The sequence below is a fragment of the Chiloscyllium plagiosum genome, chromosome 50, assembly GCF_004010195.1.
Source record: "Chiloscyllium plagiosum isolate BGI_BamShark_2017 chromosome 50, ASM401019v2, whole genome shotgun sequence".
Lineage (NCBI taxonomy): Eukaryota > Metazoa > Chordata > Chondrichthyes > Orectolobiformes > Hemiscylliidae > Chiloscyllium > Chiloscyllium plagiosum.
Genome location: NC_057759.1, coordinates 2,514,898 through 2,536,914, shown reverse-complemented (window position 1 = coordinate 2,536,914; position 22,017 = coordinate 2,514,898). Strand labels below are relative to the sequence as shown.

Sequence of the window (22,017 nt, the reverse complement as noted above, 5' to 3'; positions counted from 1 at the left end):
TGTGTGTGTGTGTGTGACGGAGAGTGCTTGTATGTGTGAAAGAGTGAGTGCGTGTGTGCATGAGGGGAGACTGAATGTGTGTGAGAGAAAGAGTGCATGTGTGTGAGAGAGCGCGTGTGCATGTGTGTGAGAGAGTGCTGGGGTGTGAGAGGGAGAATACATATGTGTGAGAGGGGATGTATGTGTGAGACAGTTTGTGAGAGAGTGAATGCGTGTGAGGGAGAGAGAGTGTATGTTTGTGTGAGAGAGAGTGGGTATGAGTGTGCGAGAGAGAGTGAGAGTGTGTGTGAGAGACAGAGCGAGCGAGCGTGTGTTAGAGTGACAAAGTGCGTGTGTGACAGAGAGTGCATGTGTGTGGTGAGAAAGGATGTATGTATATGTAAGAGAGAGTGTATGTATGTGAGACAGAGCGACTGCATGTGTGTGTGAAAGAAAAGGAGTGCATGAGAGCGATGAATTCTCTGCCACGGAAAGAGATTGAGGCCAAAACATTGAAAAATGTTGCTCTGGAAGGGGTTGCTTAGAGTTCAGACAAAACAGAATATGCTGAAGAAACTCAGGCATCATCTGTGGGGAAAGATAGAAAGAGAAAAAGAATCAGTCAAGTGACCCTTCTTCAGAACTGAAAGAACATATTCGAATCATAGAATGGCACAACATAGAAGTGACCATTCGGCCCATCGTGTTACTGGGGATGTGGATAACGGGTATAGGGGGAGATAGTGGGAGACACCGGGGACGGAATTGAATGATCAGCCACGATCCTGTTGAATGGGGGAGCAGGCTGGAAGAGCTTATCCCTGCTCCTATTTGTGATGTGTCTCTGATTTGTTGCGGCCAGGCAAGATAAGTTTACACAGAAGCAACACTCCTGTTACGCTTCACCACAGCATTGTGACTGTGATGGAGACAATGTGGGATATCCGTTGAAAAGCCCCATACAACACAGACTGGTTAGAGTGCACACACACCCAACACCCACAGGGTTAACCCGTGAGTGGGGAGCACATTGGTGCAATGACCCACCAACATTTCCACACCAAGCTGCCTCATATCACACGTTGCCTTTAGAGTTCAGATTTGCCCGGCTATCAGTGACATATTTCATAGCAAGCCATTGATTACAATTGGAGCTCACCCAGATGGATTGAAGCAGCGATCAATCAGTCAAGATTGAACTGTCACTCAAAATTATCCAGCACAGACGCAATGGGCTGAAGTTCCTCTTTCTGTGCTCTTCTGTCTCCATTACTTCAAAGGCCAAATCCTTCGCAATCCCGAGAATGTGGACATCAGCTCAACTCGCTGCATATTAAAGGAAGATGAACATTTTTTACATTCACTCATGGGACATGGGCATCACTGACTGGGTTAGCATTTATCACTCGCATCCCTAATTGCCCCAGATGACAGTTAAGAGTCAATGCAGGGAGTTGTAGAAGTCTGCAACACAGAAAAAAGTCCCATTGGCCCATTGAGTCTGAGCTGATCAAAAGCAGCTACGTCACTATTATCTTCTCCTCTTTTCCCAGCACGTGGCCCATAGCCTTGGCATCACAATTAACATCTAAATCCTTCTTCAATGTGATCAGGGTTCCTTCAAGGTGAGAGGGGAGAAATACAAAAGAATGTAATGGCGCAATTTTTTCACACAAACGGTACTGAGAGTCTGGAACAGGCCCTCCGTGGTAACGCTGAAAGCGAATACGGTTTTGTCAAGCAAAGTCACATGGGGCTAGTTTAACTTGTGAAAACTGGACAGCATTGGTAAGTTGGGCCGGACAGCCTGTTTGCATGCTGTAAACATCTACAACTCTATGTCTCTACTCTGTCACACACTCTGTGTCACACACAGACTCTATCTCGCACACACTCTCACACAGACGCAAGCTGTCTCACAAGTTGTCTCTCACTCTCTCACACACACTCACACACAAAGTCTCACAAGAATTCGCTCTCTCACTCGTTCTGTCTCACACACACCTTTTCTGACATACACACTCTGTCTCATACACTCTCACACACATACCCTCTCTGTCTCACGCACTCTCTCACAGCCACATGCACACAAACATTCTGAAACACATACTGTATCTCATTATCTCACTCACACACACAGTTACACACACTCTCTCTCACACACACACACACTGTTTCACACACACTCTGCCACAAAATCACTCTGTCACTCTCTCTCTCACACACACAGACACACACACACTCTCCCTCTCATCTACATTTTCTCTCTCACACATATGCACACACACACAGTTACTCTCATCCACTTTGTTCTCACACATGTTCTCTCTCACACAGGTCCTATTAATTCACAAAGCCATTCCTGCCCTATATCTGAGGCAATCCAGCTTAAGATATAAACACTGCGAATGAGGGGAAATCTCGGAATTCTGTGAAAAATTGACTCGCTGTGCAGTCAATAGTTAAACTGCCCAGGACAGAAAACAGAGGGTTAAAGTAACAGCCAAATTGATAAGTTGCAAATAAAGTTAGTGAACAGATCAGCAATTTTTTTTAAAAAGTCAAAAGAAAGGGGAAGAACAAATGTTTGTTTTAAATATAAATATAAAAACAGAATTAAATTGAGGCTAAGACAGATTAGGGACAGAAAGAGCGGACAAATAATGCAGATTTGTAGTGACAGCTAATTTTACAGAGGGAGGCAATTAGATTTTCTTGTTCTTCAGGGAGTGCATGTCAATCTCTGAATAGGATCAACATAAGATCTACCCACTGGGGATCTCCAATCACGCCATGACGTGTTGCAACTCTGTCCGATGTTCTGGTACATGAGGAACCACTTCTAAAACACCAACTACACTTCGCAAGATACAGAAATTCTCTGAACTCCTCAAGCTATTGAGAAAATTAGTCCTTGCGATCGAAGTGTTGCTTGGATTCCAGAGGCTGAAGCCACTTCAGAGAAGGTTGAAAAACATTCCCACGGAGAATTTCCTTATTAGAGGGATCGGGAATTCATTGTTGGTGAGTCACAAAAAATAGCATCAAAGTTAGTCAGTTCGTAGGGAAGGCAAACAGCATTTATTTAAAAAGAAATGGTGTTTTCGGACGTTTTGCTTAAAAAAAAACTATACAAGGAACTAGTCAGACTACAGCTGGTAGATTGTGAATAGTTTTGGGGATTCTTATTTAAAAAATAGACTGGACATTAGACGCAGTACAGAGAAGGTTACTCAGCTGATCCCTGGTATGGAGGGACTGCCTGACGAGGGAGAGGCTGGGTAGGTTGTGCCTGTCCTTATTGGAGTTCAGAAGAACGAGAGATGACCTTATTGAAGATTCTTCGAGGGCTTTGCCAGGGGAGATGTGGACAGATGTTGGTTCACCTTGTGTGGGAGAGCATGGGCCCAGAGGGATGTCATGTCAGAATCATTGAAGACGGACATGAGGAGGAATTTCTTCTCTCCGATGGGAGTGAATCTGTAGAACTTTTTACAATAGAGGGCTGTCAACGCTAGGTTTTTCAGGATAGTCAAGACTGAGTTAGAGAGATTTTTAAATCGGAAAGGAAACACAAGGTTGTAGAGGAAAGGTAAACAAAATGGAGTTGAGGATGATCAGATCAGCCCCAGTCTCTTTGAATGGCAAAACAGACTCGATGGGCTGAATGGTCTACTCCTAATCCTATGGTCATATGGATCTCTTCCACATAAACTGCAGCCACATAATCTCATGTTTCTGACAGAGCGTTGCAAAGTTATTTTGAAGTGTGTCAGCCTCCGTCTTTCCTCTTCTCTTGAACAGCAGCAGGCACACTTTCACCAGGAGTGGTGTCACTGCCGTCTGATACAACTAATACATTTTTTTTCCGGTTTCAAAAGCTACATAGTGCAAGACGCTGGAGATCTGAAAATAACACAGAGAGTACCAGAGAAACTCATCAGATCTGGCAGCATTTGTAGAGAGAGAGAGGGAGAGAGAGACAGCGAGAGAAAGCGAGCGAGCAAGAGACAGAGAGACAGAGACAGAGAAACAGAGTTAATTTTAAAGATTATAAACGCAAAATGCTGGAGGATGTCAACAGATCTGGCAGCATCTGTAGAGTGAGAGAGAGAGAGCGAGAGAGAGAGAGAGACAGAAAGAGAGTGGGGGAGAAAGAGCGAGAGAGAGGGAGAGCGCGGGAAATAGAGTTAATATTACAGATTATAAACGCAAAATGCTGCAGGATATCAGCAGATCTGGCAGCATTTGTAAAGCGAGAGAAAGAGAGAGAGAGAAAGAAAGAGCGAGAGAGGGAGAGGGAAACAGAGTTAATATTACAGGTTATAAACACAAAATGCTGGAGGAAGTCAGCAGATCTGGCAGCATCTGTGTGGAGAGAGAGGGAGAGAGTTAATGTTACAGTTTATAGACACAGAAAATGCCGCAGAAATTCAACAGTTCTGGCAGTCTCTGTGAAGAGAGAGAGAAAGATAATTACATTTTTGAGTATGTTGATTCCACATCAATCCTTTTGCGTTGCTGGCAAGTGTTTCTGTCAGATAATAAGCACGCTGTGTTAACTGGTGAAGCTTAGTTCCTTTTTTTGTGTGTTTCAGTTGCAGACAGTCCATTATACTTGTCTACTTGTGGTTAATATATTTTCTTGTTCTCTCAAACCCAACGTTATCCCACAGACACCGCTAGAGTTTCCCTTTCAGCCTACAGCTGAAGATTCAGAGCTGCAGACCGATCTGCGGAAGCCAGAACCAGATCTCCCCCTTAGGGTTGTCTTCCTGGTTCCTGTGGTGGGAAAGGCCTGGTGGGGGAGTAGTGGGCGGTGTTGTTCAATCCCTCGTAGTTCATCTACATTTTGGATAAACTGTGCACCGGCTGGACATATTTGTCTGGCTGTTTTAATGAGAGAGAAAAGGGAAAGGAAAACTGAAGGCAATTCACTCTAATTGAAGAATCGATTGAGAGATCAACTCTGGTGAGAATTCCTCTAATGAATGAAATAGCAATGCCGGAGATGCTACGGGAAGGATGTTGTTAAACTAGAAGGGGTACAGAAACGATTAACAATGACTGGAGGATTGGATTATCAGGAGACGTTGGATAGGCTGGGATGTCTTAACCCTGAAGCATGGGAGCCTGAAGAATAACGTCATAAAAGTTTCGAAGGTCATGAGGTGCCTGGATAGGGTGAATAGCCAAAGTTTTTACCTCAGGGCAGGTGAGTTCAAAACTAGAGAGCATAGGTTTAAGTTGAGAGGTGAAAAAGTTTACGGGATCTGAGGGGCAAATCTTTCTCATAACTGATTGCACATATGGAATAAAATGCCAGGGGAAGCTATGGAGATGGGTACAATTACAACATTTAAAAGACATTGGTGCTGGATTGGATTTGATTGGAAAGATTTAGCAGGATAGGGGCCAATCACAAGCAAATGGGACAAGTTTGAATAACCTGGTTGGCATGGATGATATGGGCAGAAGGCCCTGTTCCCATGCCGCATAATTCTCTGTTTGCTGAGCTCCTTTTCCTTGCCACAGGTAAAGAGAGAAAATTGTGGAAATAAAAGGGACGGTGTGGAGTAACAGTTTGTAACACACTCAGGGAGATGGATAGTCACAGACTACAAGTATCCACCACTGGTGGATAGACTGAGCGGTCTCATTCCCTGCTCAATGAAGCCAGAAACCTATTTATGTTCCTTTCTTAGGAAGGCTGGTGGAGAAATTAATTGCCCCCTGAAGTATTTACCCTCCCAGAGAAAGAGGGAAGGCCTCTGCGTTTGGATTCCACATGATGACGTATGTGAAGGAATTTTGCCTGCTCATGTTTTGTAAGTGGTTGTTACAGCTTTATATATAAATGAAACATCATGTGAATTTGCCACTAGGATTAGGGAGATGTCAGAGCCATGCTGTTTGGAGGAGCTAAAATTATTCAAATTATTTTGTGTATTTGAGCTTGTAGTTATAATTCCTGTCAGAGAGGAGGGTGGGTTGAATGAGATAGACAGAAAGAATGGGAAGGGCAGGATTGAAGGAAAGGGAAAGAAAGAGAAATGGGGCAGGATTGAGGGAGAAAAAGAAAGATGGGGTTAATTTGAGGGAGAGAGAGTGAGGGATGATGTAGAAGTGAACGAGACAGCGACAGAGAGATGGGGTAGATTTGAGGAAGAGACAAGGTGGGGGCAGGATTAAAGGGGAGAGTGAGGGAGCATTGACTCCATCGAATTCAAGGAGAGAGAGAGATCATGGTAGAATTGAGGGAGAGAGAGTGAGAGAGATAGGGATATAAATGAGGGAGAGAGAGAAATGAGGGGCAGTATTGAAGGAGAGAAACGGATGATGACAAGGGAGATAGAGAGATGGGGGCACTTCTGTGTTCTGCCCCTGACTGTTTTCTGTGGTAGGGAATCCCACAGGGGTCCCTCTCTCTGGGTGAGGACATTTCTCCCCATCTCAGTCTCCTTTAGACTGTGACTCTCTGTTTCAGTTCACCCTCACCCGTTGAATGGGAACATTCTTTAGTATTTTTGGGTACAGATTGTTTGGTTCAAAGGGCTTTTCATGTACTGTGAGACACTATTGTATTAAAGTGGGCATTCCATATTACGTACTGTTACCCAGACTTCTATCTTGTCCTTATCCAAAACTAGAGGGCATAGCTTTAGGGTGAGAGGGGAACGATTTAAAAGGGACCTGAGGGGGATCTTTTTCAAACAGGAAGTGTATTTGGAACAAAATGCCAGAGGAAGTGGTAGAAATATGTACAATTAAAACATTTAAAATATATTTGGACAGGGACATGGATTGGAAAGGTTTAGAGGAATATGGGCTAAATTGAAGGCAAGTGGGGCTGGTTTAATTTATTGTGGAAAACCTGTTGACAATGGTCGAGTTGGGTCGAAGGGCTTGTATCCGTGCTGAATGACTCTATGAGTCTACTGTGGCATGCCCTGAGTTATCGATCTGAGCAGATTTAATAGACATTTCCATTCAATATTTCGTGTCCCTGAAATATAACTCATCATTTTCTCACAGCCTACAGTGCTTCTCACGCAAACGTACAAACTCAGGGTAAAAAGAAACGGTTTACCCCTTTAACAAACAGAAATCCTGCTCAAATCCTGTGGCCAACAGCTGATTCCTCTTTAAGCAAAGGACTCTTGATCGCATGGGCGTGTGCATCATCTCACAGAGTTTACAATTGAAAATACGAACATTTGTAGACGTGACGCTAAATTCTCTCTCTTTTCTTTTAACAGTAAGAAACATTTCGTATCTGGTGGCATACGGTATGTTGATAATGTTACATTTCACGATTTGCACACAAAGGTCAGGAGATGTTTGAACTCTCACTCACAAGCCACAGTGGAGGCTGGGACCAGGTGTTAGTTTTCAATCTGAGAGATTGTGTTTCCTCAGGTATTAACGGGCTAGGGTCCAACGGTAGGTTTGTGGAGTTAGGCTGCAGATCAGCTGTTGAATAGCAGATCAGACTCAGGGTGTGGCACGGTTCTTCAGTGATTAAAACTGCTGATTCACAGTGCCAGGAACCCGGGTTCAATTCCAGCCTCGGATTGTGGTCTATGTGCAATTGGCACATTCTCCCTGTGTCTAACTGGGTTTCCTCCAACAGTCTAAAATGTGCAGACTAGGCGGGTTGGCCATGGGAAATTATCATTATGTCCAGGGATGTGTAGGTTAGGTGAATTAGCTGTGGGAAATGCAGAGTTACAGGGATAGGGTAGGGGGGTCTTTTCAGAGGGTTGGTGTTGACTTGATGGGCCGAATGGCTTGTTTCTGCTCTGTACGGATCCTCAGTGTTAGGGATTGATTGTGTTTACTATTGGCATTGTCCCTCGGTACTCCTGCAGTGTGCAAATTCTACTCTGTTGTGCATTGTACGTCATAAATACATAAGGGCTAGAAGCAGGAGATTATGTTCAGCCCCTTTGGAGCCTGTTCTCCCATTCCATGCAATCGCAGCTGATGCCATCTGGACCTCAACGCCTTTTTTCTGTCCTCGCTTCCTTTAACCTGCCAGTGATTGAACGTCTGTCTATTTCCTCCTTCAGTTTAGCCAGTTTCCCGAAAACCCCTCTCCATGGGACCGTGGGGACGGGGGTGGTTGCAATAGTCCCACAGATGCACACACGCCCTTTGACAGAATCCGTTTCTTCCCATCTCTGTACTCAATCTGCGCCTTCCTCTTTTACTGAATTGATAATGTCTCGTTCTATATAGTCCCACATGAGGAAACATCCTCTATCCATCTCCTTTGTCAACCCCACCCCCCTTTTACTTTCCTATATCCCTAAGTTAGATCTCCTTTCATTCCTCTAAACTCCAGAGAGTATCGGCATAAACTGCTCAATCACACTTCTTAAAATAAATCTCTGGAATAAATCAATTTATTTGTCTCCAGTGAATTTGGGGTTGGATGTGGATTAAAGTTATTTAAATTGTAATTACACCCTGCTCCAGAACTCCTCCCATTACCGCCCCAATGGAGGGTTGGGGGCGGAGAACTCCCTTGGAACGCTGCTTTGTAATACACTGAAATGCCAACAACATGAGGTCAGTTCCCATGGCAGCTGAGGTAACCGTGAAGCACTCTCCTTCTCAACCTCTCCCCTCGCCTGAGGAGTGGTGACCCTCAAGTTAAACCATCACCCAGTATTGAGAGAGGAGCCCAATGATCTTGTAAGACTGTGGTGAATTTGCCATATGTGTAACAGACAGCAATGTTCCAATCACATGTTCCTTTATAAACATCCAAAGTTGATAGAAAGCTGTATTTTGTAGCAACCAATACTGCGAAGGTGGATCTCATTAACATTGATACCCTTTGCCCTGGTAGAATAATTCATTTAATAGATCCTGGTCACTTTAGGAAGTTGGGACTCTTTGCTGATATACACTTGGCAGCACTGTTCCTGGGGAATGAACGGATTCTGTTTGAAGTTTCTTGTCTCGAATTAATCAGGACAGGAAAGTAAAAATGCCATGTTTCAACATTCTAGCAGATCTGTTGGGAAAGAGATGGGGAGTGGGGGGCTACGAGAGAGAGAGAGTTTTTGTGTGTGTGTGTGTGTGTGTGTGTGTGTGTGTGTGTGTGTGTGTGTGTGTGTGTGTGAAAGAGCGAGAGAGAGAGAGAAACAAAATTAACGTTACAGCTTCCAAACATGGCAAGTGCTGCAGAAACCCAGCAGGTCCAGCAGCATCTACGGGAAAGAGAGACAGACTTAACGGTATAAATACAGAAAGTACTGGAGGAACTCAGCAGGTCTAGCAGCATCTATGGAGTGAGAGAGAAACAGAATTAACATTACAAATTATAAACACAGAAAATACTGGAGAAACTCGGCAGGACTAGCAGCATCTACAAGGAGAGTGAAGTAGCGTTAACATGTCGAGTCTAGAAGCGGTTTATCCCTGTCCTTTGGAATGGCCAAGCAAACCATTCAGTTTTATCCATCGTTGCAAAGTCTCAACAATGAAATGAAACTAGACCCATCACCCAGCATCAAACCAGAAACCAGAATAGACAATGGAGGAAATAGCTTGTCGACCCTGCAGAGACCTCCTCATTAACATGTGGAGGCTAGTGCGAAAATTGGGAGAGTCATCTTCGGACACACTGAATCATACCTCACAGACAGTTTCCCAAACACCGATATTACCATCCCTGAATACGCTTTGTCCCACAGCAGGACAGACCCAGCAGAGGTAGCTGAACAGGGGGATACAGTCCGGAGGGAGTTACCCTGCGGGTCTTCAACATTGACTCTGGACAATATGAGGTGTCATGGAAACCTCCTGCTGAATACCATGTACCATCCTCCCGCAGGTGATGAATCGGTATTCCTCCGTGTTAGACAACCTTTAGAGGATGCACTGAAGATGACAAGGGCAGAAAATCTAACCTGAGGGGGGGATCAACAGTGACTCGGCAGCAGCACTACTGTCCAAGCTGGTTGGGTCCTAAAGGGCATAGCTGCTAGATGGGGTCTGCAGCAGGTGGCGTGGGAACCAACCAAGTGGGAAAAACAACCCGACTTCATCCATACCAACATGCCAGCTGCAGATCCATCTGTCCATGACCGTATCAATAAGAATGACCCCCTGCACTGTCCTTGTGTAGATGGAGTCCCATTGAAGATTATTTCTGCGTATGGGACCTGGGCGTCGCTGGCTGGGCACATTATTTATTGTCCCCGTCCCTAGTTGCCCAAATGAGAAGCAGGTGGTGAGCTGCTTCATTAACCTGAGCAGTACACATGTATTGGCAGACCCACAATACCCTAAAAAAGGTAATTCCAGGATTTTGACCCAGCAACACGAAACAATGGCTGATGTATTTCCAAGTTAGGATTGTGAGTGCGTCAGATGGGAACTAGCACGCGGTGGTGTTCACATGTTATCCTTCTGAATGGAATTGGTTGTGGCTTTGGAAGTTGCTGTCTGTGGATCTGTGGTGAATTTCTGCAGTGCATCTCCTAGATGGTACAAACTGCTGCTACAGACCATCGACTTTGGTGGGAATCGATGTTCAGGAATGTGGTTCCTAACAAGCAGGGGCTGCTTTGTCCTCGGATGGTTTCGACCTTCTTGAGTGTTGAGTGAACCCATCCAAACAAATGGAGATTATTGAATCACATTCCTGACTTGTTCCTAATAATGGAGGATAGTATTTGGATTAATTAATCAATTAACATTGATTAATCGACCGATTGTAGTTTTGCATCGGGCAGAAACAGCAAGTGCATTAACTGTGATGAAGAGTGAAAGGTTTCGATTGATGTTTTACTCATTAGAAATGACTGTTATTGTTGTTCTGCAGGCCAATCCACAGAGGTCGTCATAACTCATCCCAGGGATGGTGTCATTAAAGAAGGGGAGTGGTTCACTCTAAAGTGTCGGTACAACAATAGATTTATAACAGCTTTCTGGTATAAGAACAACATTTACGAGGATTATACTTATCACCTCCGAAGAAAAGCTGACAGTAAAACTGGAGGCTCTTACCAGTGTCGAAGGAACAGTGATCGGAGCTCCTCTTCACGAGTTGAACCTTTGAAAATGGTGACCATTGGTACGGAAACGTTGAGCTTTGATGTGCATACTCTGTGTCGAACACCATATCTTTTTGGAGAGACCACACAATATATCATACTGCATGCTGTCCCATTCATCAAGTCCCAAGGGACACAACGATGCACAGAGGCAACCAATCCCACTTCCCAAGGGAGGGAATTCTCGAACTCCCCAGATTTTAATGTTGACCATCAGGACCAGAAGAAATTAAAATAGGAGTAGGCCATTTGGCCCCTTAAACCTGCTCCAGTATTCGGTCGGATACATGACTGATAGGAGATCTGGTGTCAGGACCCAGCTGCTCCAGAGAGATTTACCCACTTTTCTCACTTGACAGGGCTTCATCCTAAACTGCACCACATTCCAAACTAGACCTGATGCTAAACTGTGCCACATTTCAAACTGGAGCTCACCCAAATTGGCCACATCCCAAACTAGGTCTTACTCCAAAATGGGCCATATTCTAAAAGGGGTATTACCATAAACTGGGCCAAATTCCAAACTGGGCCTCACTCTAAACTAGGCCAAATTCAAAGCTGGGCATCATCCTAAATTGGGCCTCACTTTAAACTGGGCCACATTCCAAACACGGACTCTGCCGAAACTGGGCCACACTACAAAGAGGGCCTCGCCTTAACCTGGGCCGCATTCCATTCTGAGCCTCACCTTAAACTGAGCCATAACTTAAATTGGCTTCACCCAAAACTGGGCCACATCCCAAACTGGGCCTCATCCTAAAGTCAGCTGCATACCAAACTGGGTCTCACCCTAATATTAGCCTTACCCTAAAGTTGTTCAGGTAATAAACTGGACCCCATCGTAAATTGGGCCCCATTGTAAACTGGGCCTCACCCTAAACTGGGTTAAATCCCAAAGTGGGCCACACCTTAAACTGGGCCACATCCCATTCCAAGCCTAACCCTAAAGTAGGCTGCATCCTAAATTGACCTCACCCTAACTGGGCCAAATCCCAAATTGGGTCATATACCAAACAGGGCCTCACCCTAAAGTGGGCCACATTACAACGTTGGCCTCACCCTAAATTGGGCCACATCCCAAACTGGGCCTGATACATAAACTGGGACACGTCCCAAATCGGGCGTCATCCTAAACTGAGCCACGTTACAATGTGGGCCTTACCTTCAACTGGGCCATAACCTAAATTGGCCTCATGCTAAACTGGGCCACATCCCTAACTGGGCCTCAGCCTAATGTCAGCTATATGCGAAACTAGGTCTAACTCTAAGTTGAGCGTCACCCTAATGTGGTTCAGATCATAAAGTGGGCCCCATAGTAAATTGGGCCACATTGTAAACTGTGCCTCACCCTAAATTGGACCACATCCTAAACTGGGTCTCATACTAAACTACGTCACATCTCAAATTGGGCCTCAATCTAAAATGGACCACATTGTCAAGTGGGCCTCATCTTTAACTGGGCTACATCCCATTCTGAGCCTCACACTAAAAGGGCCACATCCTAAGTTGGCTTCACTCTTAACTGGGCCACATCCCAAACTGGTCCTCAGCTTATAGAGGACACATGCCAAACTGGGTCTCACCCTAAGATGAGCCTCTTTCTATTGTAGTTCAGATCATAAACTGGGCCCCATTGTCAATTGTGCCCCATTTTAAACTGGGCCTCAGCCTAAACTGGAACTTATTCTAAACTGGGCCTCATTCAAAACTGGTCCAGATCATACATGGGGCCTCATTCTAAACTGGATGACATCCTTAAATAAGCCATATGTTAGACTAGGCACAATCCTAACCTGGGCCTCACCCTGAATTGGGCCACATTACAATGTAGGCCTCACCTTAATCTGGGCCACATCTCATTCTGAGCCTCATGCTAAATTGGGCCTAATCCCAAACATGGCCTCAGCATAGTGGGCTATGTACCAAACTGGGTCTCACCTAAAGATGAGCCGATTCCAATTGTTGTTCAGATCATAAACTGTGCCCCATTATAAATTGCGCCCAATTGTAAGCTGGGCCTCATCCTAACTGAATCTTATCCTAAACACCAACTCCTTCCAAGCTGGGCCAGTCCTTACACGAGGCCTCATTCTAAACTGGGTATCATCCCAAATTGAGTCATATCCTGTACTGGGCCCAATCCTAAACTAGAATTCAGCATAAAGTTTGCCACATTCTAAAACTGGGTCTCAGCCTAAACTGGGTGACATCCTAAACTAAGTAAAATCCTAAAAAGGGTCTTATTCTGAACTGGGCCACATCCTCAACTGTGTCTCAGTCTAAACAGCAATACGTCCTCAACTGGGAAATATTTTGTACTGGGCCACATCCCAAATTAGACCTTATCTTCAAATGCGCCTCATTCTAAACAGTCAAAAACTGTGGTGCTGGAAAAGCACAGCCATTCATGCAGCATCCGAGGAGCAGGAGAGTCGACCTTTCGGCTAGGCCAAGTCCTAAATTAGGCCTCATCCTAAACTGGACTTGATTCTACATTGGGAAACATCCTATACTGGACCACTTGCTATAGAGCTGAAAATGTGTTGCTGGAAAAGCGCAGCAGATCAGGCAGCATCCAAGGAGCAGGAGAATCGACGTTTCGGGCATGAGACCTTCTTCAGGAATGAAGAAGGATTCCTGAAGAAGGGCTCGTGCCTGAAACGTCGATTCTCCTGCTCCTTGGATGCTGCCTGACCTGCTGCGCTTTTCCAGCAACACATTTTCAGCTCTGATCTCCAGCATCTGCAGTCCTCACTTTCACCACTTGCTATATTAGAACAGATCTTAAACTGGACTATAGTGGAATCTGAGTCTCATCCTAAACTAGGTGCATTGTTCCCTGAGTCACATCCTAAACTGGGCCTCGTACTAAACCTTTCCACATCTCAAACTAAACTTCATCCTACACTAGGCGTCATCTAAAGTGTAGTTTATCCTAAACTGAGACTAATACTAAACTGGGAAACATCCCACACTGGGCTATTTCCTACACAGTGGCACTTCCGAAACTAGGCCACACCTTACACTGAGGCATAATGTAAACTTGTAAACATTTTGCATGGGCCTTATTATAAACTCGGTCTCATCCTAAACCAGGCCCCATTCGAATCTGAGAAACATCCTACATTGGTTGCCGTTATAAACTGGGAAAATAAATTCTAAAGTGAGCCTTATCCGAACCTGGGCCTCAACCTACACTGGATCAAATCCGATACTGGGCCTCACTCTATAATGGGCCTCACACTACACTCTGCATCACCTTACACTGGGCTCACGTCCTCCACTGGACGTCATCCTGCACTGGGGCATATCTTTTCCATCCCGTGCTGTGTCACATTCTGTCCTTAACACTCTGCATCGTACACTCTGCCACATCCTAAAGACTGCTGAGGGTCCAACTGATTATGGAAGAAGTGTCAAACCAGCTTCGCCGTCTCCTACGGATTGCTCACTGTTCCCAGTTACAATATAGTGAGGGAAATGGCATTGAATTGAATGAATCATCTCTTTTCACTCGCAAGTTAATTTAGCTTCTCATTTACTTTAGTGAGTGAGTCATAGAGTTCTGCTCATGTAAACTACAGAAGGGACCTTTCTGCCCATCAGCTCTGTACTGATGTATCTACACTATTCCCACTATCCTGCACTAGACCAATAGACTTGAAGTTATGACATGTCAAGTGGGCGATTGAGAGCATTTTAAACATTGAGGGGATTCCCGCATCAATCAGCCTCCCAGGTAGTTCCTTCCAGACCCTCCCACCCTCTGGACGAAACTATCCACAATTCCCTCTCTAAACCTTCTGCCTTTCACTCTAAAATGATATCTCCCTCCTTCTTATTGACTCTTCAGTTAAGGGGAGGAGTTGCTTCCAACTCCCCTGTCCATGCCCCTCAAAAGCTTATCCAGCTTCTCTTCATCACTGAAATGCTATAACCCAGAGAAAATTCTGTTGAATCTGCTATGCCCCCTTCCAGTGCAATCACACCCTTCCTATAGTGCAGAGACTGGAAATGCACACAGTGCTCCAGCTGCGGCCTCAGCAAAGTCCTGTCCAACTGCAAAATCACCTCCCAGCTCTTATAATCTACACCTTCATGATAATGGCAAGTGTCCCTTATATCTTCTTCACAACCATATTAAACAGTCCTGCCACCTCCAGGGATCTGTGAACAATCACCACAAGATCTCTCGGTTCCTCCTGAGCTTCCTAGTGTCCTGCCATTCATTTAACGCGTTTTTTTCCCCAAAGTGCATTACTTCTCATTAAACAGTTTTCAACTCCATCTGTCAATGGCCTGCCCTGTTGACTGATCCACCTATTAACCTAACGCCTTCCCCCTTACTATGAACCACCCAGCCAGTATTCATACCGTCCATATATCGTTTACATTTTAACTAAAATTGATGATTAACTTAATATTCCACCCCATTACCTTTTTAGGAGTTTTTGGGCAGTGCATGATGGTAGTTAGGCAGGCACCTATTACCGATCTCTACTTGCCCAGAGGGCAGTTGAGAGTCGACCACACGTGGCTGTATTAACGTGTAGGTTAGTCTGGGTACTGTTGGCAGATTTCCTGCCTAAACGACACTAGTGAAACACATTTATTTTCCCCTGGCAATCAGCAGTTAATTTAGTGTCATCATTACACTTAGATTGTTATTAACTGATTTTAAACTCCACCACCTACCATGGTGGGATTTGACCGTGGGTCACTGGATTAATAGTTAATAGTCAATAATTCCACCAGGCCAGCACCTCCCCTTACACAACGCATTCTCGGATCAGAATTTAGATTATAGAATCTTGACGTGCTGATAATCCCGAGATTCTCCACATGTATGTCTCGACCAATTATATCATTACTGATCTAACATTCTTCACATCCCCTTTCCTTTCCTTTCCCCTGATTCCTCGACTGATCAAGAATCTATGCCTTCAGTGTACACAAGGACTCTGCACCCCACACAGCTCTCTGTGGCAAGGAGTTCCAAAGATTCCCAACTCTGAGAGAATGCCTCCTCATCTCAGTCTTCAATCAGTACCTCTTTATTCTGAGACTGTGACCACTGGTCCTAGAGTATCCCATGAGGGGGAAACATACTCTCAGCATTCACCCTGTCAAGCCCCTATATATTTAAATGAAACACCTCTCATTCTTCTCAACTCCAGTGCGCAGAATCACAACTTTTAAAAATAGCATGTCTGCAGTGTGGAAACAGTCCCTTCGGCCAAACAAGTCGACACCATCCCTTCGACGAATAACAATCTAATACCCTTGACCAATGCATCTAACATACAATCCTGAACTCTACTGGGGCAATTTAGCATGGCTAATTCACCTAACCTGCACATCTCTGGATTGTGGGAAGAAAGTGGAACGCCCAGAGGAAGCCCATGCAGACGCTGGGAGAATGTGAAAACTCCACACAGGCAGGCGCCTGAGGCTGAAATCGAGCCCGGGTCCCTGCAACTGTGAAGCAACATTTCTAACCAATGAGCCACCATGCCAACTTGTGTAGCCTTTGCTCATAAGATGGCCCCTCCATTCCAAGGATCAGCTCTGTGAACATTATCTGAACTACCTCCCATTAAATTCAATCTTTCCTTAAATTGGTGGATTGAAGACGCTGCAGTGCTCCAGATGTGGTTCCCTCCAGCACCTTTGTATTGTTGCAGTAAGACTTCCATACCCTTATATTGTAATATGGGCTACTAAGGTCTTTCAGATCTTACAGGTTATATTTTCTTCTTTAAGCTTCAGATATGACATTGACTGTGCAAGTCCATTCAACGACCCTGCTGCTTGGTGAAACTTCTGTTCTGAAATGCTCCAGTTATTCCTGGAGATCTGACAGAGATTACTCCTTCCTTTGGTATCGAAACAATTTCTTAATTGAAGGAGAGCATGAATCAGAGTACACGATAGCAATGGCGAGATTTTCAGATGGAGCAACTTATCGATGTGAACAGAAACTTGGTTTCAGGAAATGGATCTCACTCGATGTAAGCATCATTATAAAAGGTAGGTATTTCATTTTAGTTGTTCTGTCTTGCTTTAAATGATTCACAGGTAAAGACGTCCATGTTGGATAAACCCATTGTGACTTGCGATTGTGCACTAGGAACTTTGTGGTGGCATCAAAATGTGATGAGTCGAAACAGATAGTGTCCCCTATTTTTTATATTTTGTCAGGATGGCTATTCTGAAAACAGCACAAACAACTCCAAATGTTACTTCCGTTTCTCTCTCCAAGAATACTACTACACCTGTTAAGTTTCTCCAGCAATTTTTGCGTTTTGTCTCAGATCTCCAGCACCTGTTGTATTTATATCTCTTTGATTTTGTTCTGTTGTAGATCTTTGCTCTAAGCCAACATTGCAAGCTGACCCCGACGTGGAAGTATTCATTGGTGAAGGCTTTAACCTCGTCTGTTTGACTGAACCCTTTCACGAAAATCACCCCCTTTTATACACATTTTACAAAAACAGGGATTCTCTTAACTTCCCTTCAGAGAAGAGCAGTTATGCAAAAGAGGAAGCAACAGTGCACCATTCAGGGTCCTACCAATGTGAGGTCACGACTCGCGATAGTAATTTGAGGAAAAAGAGCAACATAGTTCTCATTTCAATCAAACGTGAGCTACATCTTCATTTATTTCATTTTTTTACTGTTATTCAAACCTTTGGAAATGTAAGGGTTTGTCAGCTCATCTTGTCCTTCCCAACATTTATTTTGGTCTTCAGCGTTTACACTCTCTCTCATTATTGAATTTGTGAACACCTATTTATTACGGTCACCAGTCCCTCTCCATACCTCACAAATCTATCCCATTCTGCCCGCTTTGTAATTTTATTTTGCTATTTCCAGTGTTTCTGCTTCCTGAGTCTAAATTTCATCTGAAGATTGAGGGGTTTTTTTGTGTCGAATTAGCTACAGACCTTTGCAGGTTTAGAGGAACACTGGAATCTTAGTGAGCAAGTCTATAGATCCCTGAAGGAGACAGGACAGGTTAATAGGGAGATTAAGAAGGCTGATGAGACACTTGCCTTTATAAGTCATGGCAGATATCTTAATGCATTGAGAGACATCTCATAACGGCACAAACCTTAATATCTCCCTCATCATCACCCTCTATCTTTGTCTCTCTCTGACTCTCTATGTCTCTATGTATCTCTAAGACTCTCTATGTTTCCATATCTGTCAACAGCTGTTTGACTCTCAATGACATACATTGATTGTCTATGACTCAATGTCTGTTAATCTCGATGGCTCTGTGACTTTGTGTCTCTCTATGTCTCACTCTGACTCTCTATGATACTATGTTTCTTTATAACTCCTTACGACCCTCTGTGTCTCTATATCTCTGTTACGTCTGTGACTCTCTATGTTTCTCCTTGTCCCTCTATGACCCTCTGTCTCTCTCTAACTCTCTAAGTGTGTCCATCTCTCTCTAACTATCTTTGACAATCTCCAACTGTATGTTAGAAATGCAGCTTGTTACTGAAGACAACAGTTCCTGACTTGGAAAAGTGCCTAACAGTTTTGTTCTATCACAGGCATCCCTGTGTCTGTCCCAGATCTGAGTGCAAAGCCTGGAAACGAAGTAATGGAAGGAGACAGCACCTGGTTAAACTGCTCTGTAACCCGCGGTTCGACCCCAATTCAATATATTTTCTACAAGGATAGTCAGGAGATTTACTGGGAGTATTCCAACCACAGCAGAACCATACACACAATCGCCAACATCAGCAAAAGTCAAGAGGGCAATTATCACTGTGCTGTTTCTAACCAGGAGGGAGAGTCTCTCCGCTACAGCAAATTACTCGCCGTTTCAGTGATTGGTGAGTTTCTAAGCAACTCTATACAAATCCGCATTAGCAGAGCAATGTGATAGCAGTGGGGGAGGGTGCAGTGGGAGATTTACCACGATGCTGTCTTGGAGGCTGGAGAGTTCTATTGATGGAGAGTGATTGGACAGACTACGGTTGTTTTCCTTACAACAGAGGAGATTGTGAGTGCGGGGACATGATTGTGATGGGAGGAGTGTAAATAGAATAGACAGGAAGAAAACCTTTTCCCCCTTGATGGAGGGATCAATGGCCGGGGAAGAGGCAGAGATTGAAAGTAATGGGGAGGAGGTTTAGAGGGGTACGTGTGGGAAAACATTTTCATCAAGATGGTGGTGCGGAATCTGGACTTCCCTGCCTGTAAGGGTGAGAGAGGCAGAAATCCTCATCACAATGCACTTGTGATGCAAAGGCTGGAGTCAGATTAAATGGTCCTCGAAATTTCACTTGTATTTTCATGCAGAAATACGAGCTTGGATAGGGTGAATAGCCAAGTTATTTCCGACGGTAGGGGTGTCCAAAACTAGGGTACATTGGTTGAAGGAGAGAGGGGAAAGGTCTAAAATGGATGGGAGGATGAATTTTCGCACACAGAGGGTGGTGTGTATATGGAAGGAGATGCGAGAGGAAGTAGTCAAGGCAGATACAATTACAATATTTAAATGATATTTGGATAGGTACAGGAATAGGAAACGTTTGTAGGCATATGGGCCAAACGCAGGCAAGTGGGACTCAGTCAGTTTGTGAGACCTGGTCAACATGAATGCACTGGACCAAAGGGCATGGAAAAAAATGGATGAGAGAATAGAAAGGTGCTTGTGAGCGGTATGGACTCAATTAGCTGAGGGTATTTTTTTCTGTGGTGTAGATCTCTGACTCTACGATTCCATGTTTGGTAATCCATCAGAGAATGACGGAAGCTGAGGAGAACTAGAAGGTTGATTGTAACCCTGAGAATGTTGATAGTAGGGTGGAGGTGGGGACAGTGTCTGTAATCTCCAGGATGTAGATAGTGGGGTGGAAGTGGAGACAGTGAAGTTAACCCCCAGGATGTTGGTAGTGGGGTGGGGGTGGGGACTGTGTCAGTAACAACCAGGACGTTGACACTCATTTGGGAATGGGGACAGTGATGATAAGACCACAGAACGTCAAAAGGGCGATGGTTGGTTGATGTACCATTTGGCCAGCCATAGTTAACACAAATCTTTCAAAGTTTAGATTTTACACAAGACAGAGATAACTATCAGAAAAATGAGAAATGCAACACTTGATCTTTTATTTCCTCTTTGTCTTGTTTTGTTCCAGTTCATGTTGCTGGGGTTTTCCTCAAACTCAGAACCAATAAAAAGGAGATTCTGATTGGGAGTAGTCCCGTTCTAGAGTGTGTATTGAGCCGAGGTACAAGACCTTACTTTCAATGGTACTTCCAACAGAAAGCCTTAAACAATGTCAGCGTGAATTACAACTTTAGCTCAGACTGGAGAGAGCTCGCCATTGAATCCTTCCAGTCCCAGCACCAAGGCCAATACCGATGCAGCGCGATCAACAGGGGTCCCAGTGGAATGATATTTAATGTGACCAGTAATCCCATCGATCTCAGACTGCCAGGTAATCCATTCCTCATCTTAGAACTGTGCCTATTCTTCACCAGGTTACAGCGGAAGACGTGACAGGAACACTCTAAAACATTGCTAGAGAAACTCGGCAGGGCTTGCAACATCTGTGGGGAGAGGGATAGAACGAGAGAAAATTAGAGTTACCATTGCAGGTTATTAACACAACGTGCTGGAGAAAGTCATCAGGTCGGGCTGCATCTTTAAAGTGCGAGAAAGAGATAGCAACATGTTTTTTTTTCTGATTGAGGAGTGAGATGATTCAATCCCAGGAGCAGTGATGTCTCGCTGCATTTGGGCAGGATGAGAACACACTCTGGAGAACTGTGTGTGCAGTTTGGGATCTTTGCATCTGAGGAAAGATGTTTTGGCTAAAGATGTTTTGGAGGACAGCAAACATATCCCAGACTGATTCCTGGGATGGCAGGAGTGACATTTGGAAAGACACTGAATTGGGTAGGATTAAGATTGTATCCTTTGGGGTTTAGAAGAACGAGGAGGGAAATCTTATAGAAACGTAATGGATTCAAATAAGGAATAGACAGAATAAACACAAGGAGGGCATTCCTGATGACTGGGTGGAGACTCCAGAACCAGGGGGTGACAATCTAACTGATGTCTCCATCCAGAGTCTGGGGCGCCTGTGGAATTCTCTGCCATAGAAATGAATCTGGGCCAGAACACTGAACGTTGCACAGGAAGGAGTTGGGTAGAATTCTTAGTAGCTAAAAGGAGATTGCGAGGAGACACAGGACTAAATTGGATGATCAACCATGATCCCATTGACTGGATAGAGGAGGCGGGACAGACCAATTGGCCTCCTCTCGATGATCTTTTCGATTTTTCTCTGTGAATGGCACATTTGCCGCTGACTGGTTGAGGACAAAGTGAAGTTTGCCTCAGGATATGACGTCAGTGAAAATGAGGGGTAATAATTTCTCGTGGGCAATTTGGAGAGGGTGGCTGCAGAGCGATCTTTTGAATTTAGCACTGAATAGTCTAGGTTGGATTGATGGGATGTTAGTAATGAGAAAGGCTACACACAAACAGTGACGTCACTGCGATGGCAATGGTTTGGAGGGTATTTGACAGACACGAGGGTTTCCCCCAAATGGATGGGTGTTGGCAGGGAGTCAGGGCAACATGGAATGGGGAACATTGGGGCTGATGCTTGCTGAAGGAATGATGTTATTGACAAGAAATCTCTCTCTGAATCCAGCACAGCAACACAGCGCTGAGATGGCAGCAATCATTGTCCCACTGTTTCTGATCCTTTCTCTCCTCACATTGCTTCCCGTTAAACTCTGGAACAGGAAAAAAGGTGGGTGAGACACTCCAGCAGGCAATGCGGGCGATAGTTGTCCAGTCAGGACTTGACGTGGGTTTCGAACTAACACTGCTCATGTAATCTCAGTTTTGCACGCAGTGTTTGTGTGTGTGCGTGTGTGTAGAGCCACGTCTACACACATCCCCTCTCTCCACCACTGACGCACAGTC

General features: G+C 44.6%; 1 protein-coding gene across 7 annotated transcripts in view; it reads left to right on the top strand.

Moving 5' to 3' along the window:
• The window catches only part of LOC122544519 (platelet endothelial cell adhesion molecule-like), a 51,750-nt gene that overhangs the window by 16,144 nt on the left and 13,589 nt on the right, over nt 1-22,017 (top strand). Inside the window, exons 1-9 of one of the 7 annotated variants that reach the window (XM_043683806.1) lie at nt 2,791-3,003; nt 5,685-5,807; nt 7,239-7,268; nt 10,817-11,071; nt 16,815-17,081; nt 17,416-17,694; nt 18,617-18,901; nt 20,213-20,515; nt 21,740-21,841. In XM_043683806.1, coding sequence (XP_043539741.1) covers nt 5,768-5,807; nt 7,239-7,268; nt 10,817-11,071; nt 16,815-17,081; nt 17,416-17,694; nt 18,617-18,901; nt 20,213-20,515; nt 21,740-21,841 — 1,561 coding nt within the window. In that variant the 5' untranslated portion in view covers nt 2,791-3,003; nt 5,685-5,767. Of the gene's footprint in view, nt 1-2,790; nt 3,004-5,684; nt 5,808-7,238; nt 7,269-10,816; nt 11,072-16,814; nt 17,082-17,415; nt 17,695-18,616; nt 18,902-20,212; nt 20,516-21,739; nt 21,842-22,017 lie in introns of those variants that run through there. The other 6 variants (XM_043683802.1, XM_043683805.1, XM_043683801.1 and 3 more) reach the window with 6 other exon arrangements.